Source organism: Morone saxatilis, unplaced genomic scaffold, assembly GCF_004916995.1.
Source record: "Morone saxatilis isolate NCDOM2014 unplaced genomic scaffold, NCSU_SB_2.0 Contig3, whole genome shotgun sequence".
In the NCBI taxonomy this organism is placed as follows: Eukaryota; Metazoa; Chordata; class Actinopteri; family Moronidae; genus Morone; species Morone saxatilis.
In genome coordinates this window covers 15807796-15811295 of record NW_023339873.1, presented here as the reverse complement: position 1 = coordinate 15811295, position 3500 = coordinate 15807796, and the positions used below count along the sequence as shown (strand labels likewise).

General features: G+C 41.3%; 1 protein-coding gene across 5 annotated transcripts in view; it reads left to right on the top strand.

Annotated features, from left to right (window-relative positions):
* The window catches only part of LOC118337060 (AT-rich interactive domain-containing protein 1B-like), a 163016-nt gene that overhangs the window by 15885 nt on the left and 143631 nt on the right, over positions 1-3500 (top strand). For all 5 annotated transcript variants that reach the window (XM_035673888.1, XM_035673887.1, XM_035673883.1 and 2 more), the window contains one exon: positions 1141-1344. In XM_035673888.1, coding sequence (XP_035529781.1) covers positions 1141-1344 — 204 coding nt within the window. The remainder of the gene's footprint in view (positions 1-1140; positions 1345-3500) is intronic.

The window sequence follows — 3500 nt, the reverse complement described above, 5'->3', positions numbered from 1 at the left end:
TGGTGGTGGTGGTGGTGGAGGAGTAGTAGTGGGGATGGCGGGGGGGCAGTGGTTAGTTGGAGATGAGAGAGGAGAAGTGAAAATGTGTGTGTAAGAAGCAGTAGGAACAAAATGTCATAAATCACAAATGATCCTACACGGCAGAGACAAAAGGGAGGAAGCAGGAGAGGTGAAAGGGAAGATAGAAGAAGTCCACATTATCTGCCCGGCAGACAGACAAACACGGCGCTACGGGTGACGGATTAGCATTAGCCCGACGCATCGTACCGGAATTTTCCAGTGGCTCACTGAGACCCCAAACAACCTCTAAAAAGGCTCTGAAATACTTACAATGGAATAAATCGCCCTTGACACCCTCTCTTTCTTCTCTCTGATTTTGTTTTGTGTTCATATAAGAAGCTGGCTCCCAAGGTGTGGCTTTGGAGAGCAGGTACTTTGACTGCTTGACTGCCATGAATTCCCCCCTGGGATTCAAACTCGCAAACTTGAAATGCCGCGTCAAAATTGCAATAATGCAATGTCTGGATCCCTGCCAGACTCTCAACCCTCACCTGTTCACTTATTTTCATTCGAAGGCGCATAAACTCAAATGTAATAATCAGTATTTCTGCCAGTTTGCTGTAAGCAAGTGAGAGGGAGCGCTGCACGGTGATTATTGGCACTGCTGGGCTGTGGTTGTGGGCACAAGGCCATAGAGTTTTTATTGCTATTGCTTCCCATCGCTTTAAACAACATTTACAACACTTTTAAAACCCTTTCAGACATTAAAACAAAGATACAAGCTTCAGGTTTTAATTAAATCATTTTATTTTGGCCCTCCTCCAGCAAAGTTTGCTTCTGATAGCTATGCAATAAACATCTTTGCTTACTTAATTCCATTTGTAGTTCATTTATGACCTGTAGACATTAATTTAAGGCTTCCATTCGCTGTGCAATTATAAAATAAATCAATGGTTGCTGTGGTTTGGAGTGTGTGCACTAAGTGGACTTCTGTCAGGGGTTCCAACTTGGCAGATGGTGGAGGAATTCTTTTGAATGCCTCTCAGCCAATCACAGCACAGCCCCATGAATGAATGTGAAATATTAGCTAAAAAAGAAATGCTGGTGACATTTCATTAATCCCTCTTTTTCCCTCTACAGGTGTCCTCCATGGACTTCATGGCTATGAAGCGCTCTCAGCTGTACAGCATGGCCAACAATCCCTACTCCAGCCCACAGCAGCCAGGGGGAGGGCCTTACCCTCCTAGCCAGACATACACCTCGCCTCCTCCACACAGATATCCAATGAGCATGCAGGGGAGGGGCCAAATGGGCATGGGCGGGATGCAGTATCCTCAACAACAGGTATGTCAACAAACCTAAACGCTGCCATCTTCGTATGCGTCTCACTGTGATTCATGAATGAGTCAGCCCCCCTCCGCAGTGATGATCCAGATTTTGTAGCTGGTATTATAAGCGATATTGCTGTGGGACATTTGCTTCACGTGGTGAACATTCTCCAGCGATTTTCCCCTGAAGGCTTGGCATGTTCAATTTGAGACGCAGCCTAAAATACCAGGCAGCACATCTCACACCCTGGCATGTGGTGGTGTCAGTCCTGTTCATCACTCAGTTCCCTTTAGACTCCCACTGGAGCAAGATGGGTTTGATTCTGTGTGTGTGTGTGGTATGTTCATTCTTTACGCTTATTTGATGGACCGCTTGTGTGCTTGATTATGTATTTCTGTATGCTTATGTGTGTGTGTGTGTGTGTGTGTGTGTGTGTGCATGTCTCTTTGATCGTGTGCGTGTGTGTGTGTAGTGGAATGCTCTCTGCTTAGTAAACATAGACACAGCCGACCCACGTCACAGCCTCTCTGTGCGACACAATAGGCCTGTGTTGGAGACAATAGTGCTTCTGTCTGCTTTATTGAGTCTTAAGTAAATCCCATTTGGACTGGAATGGTGTGTGTGTGTGTGTGTGTGTTAAAAGGAGACATACAGAGAAAGCATGTGTATTAATCTGCGTGTACTATATGTATGTGTTTGCATGGATGATGTGTGTCCCACATTTGTGGCAGAAAGTGATTTTATTGTGTGTGTGTGTGTGTATTACAGTCTAGTTCAATCAGTGGAGTTTGTAGTGAAACAGCAGTACTGAGCTCCACAGCGAGAAGGGGGGGGGAGTGTCCCCTGCTGTCACTGCATGCTATATTTAGTCAGCCTGGTCTGTTGGTCTGGACTTGGACACCTCTTACTGGGGCGAGCGAGCTTCCACACATAGCAAAACCACAGAGAGACAGAGAGAGCGAGAGAAGGAGGGAAGCACAGATGGACTGACAGACAGACTTCCTACTCTGTCTTAAAATAGTGTGCGTACATGCAGAGAACACTGGTGTGTAATGCTCATGTATTTGTATGCAAATAAACTCACACGCAATTTTTACATTTTGCAGTAAAGACATCTATTGTATTTTTTAAAGTAAACGTGGAGATTTGGTATACTGAGAATTGCACAAAGAATTAAGGAGTGACTACCTGATTTTACAGATGGAGATAAGTTTACTCACCATGGGGAATACAATTTAGATTGTGGGTTATCGCAGTTGAGCTTGCAGAAAATTGTTTCACCAAAAGCCACCGAGTTGATGTTGGGGTTAACACTGAGAGATGTGGTTGTCTACCAGGCAGCGAACGAAGTACACAGTACTGTTGGAGATACTTACATACTACGGACTAAAAGTTATCTGTATGCAGTAGTGGAATGTAACTATATACATTTACTTAATTACTGTAGTTTACTAAGTACAGATTTGAGGTGCTTGTACTGTACTTGAGTATTTTCTTTTCATGCCACTTTCCTCTTGAAATATCGTACTTTTTACTGCACCACAATTATTTCACTGCTTTAGTTACTAGTTACTTTATGGATTGTTGCATACAAGACATATAAAGTGTTAATAAAACATGATGCTTTGTTATAAATGAAACGACTCAACAGTATATACAGGTACAGCTGAAATTATTAGTTGATTAATCGATTGATTGAAAAATATAATTGTCATTTATTTTGATAATTGTTTGTCATTTTAACGCAAAAATATTTAAAGGCCCCAGCTTCCTTAATGTGAGGATTTGCTACTTTTTATCATCAGTATTTTCATTTAATAACTTTGATGTTTGGACTGTTGTTTTTTTAAAACAAGCATTGTGAAGGTGTCACTTTGAAATCTGAGTAGCTTTCAGAATTTGTACAAACCAAACAATCAATTTGATTACATTGATTGCAATTCCAACACATCGGTTACTCCAGAAAATAGTCGGAAGATGTATTATTATTATATTATTATTCGTAAGGAACATTTTTTGCAGTCAGAATAATTAAAAATTAGCTCTACTTCAAGCCACTGCAACTGTAAATCCTGCTTTTACATTAATACATACAAATCTAATGATATACTATATAATTATACAGTCACAGGGGACATTTTTAATGTACTTTTACTACTTTAAGTACATTT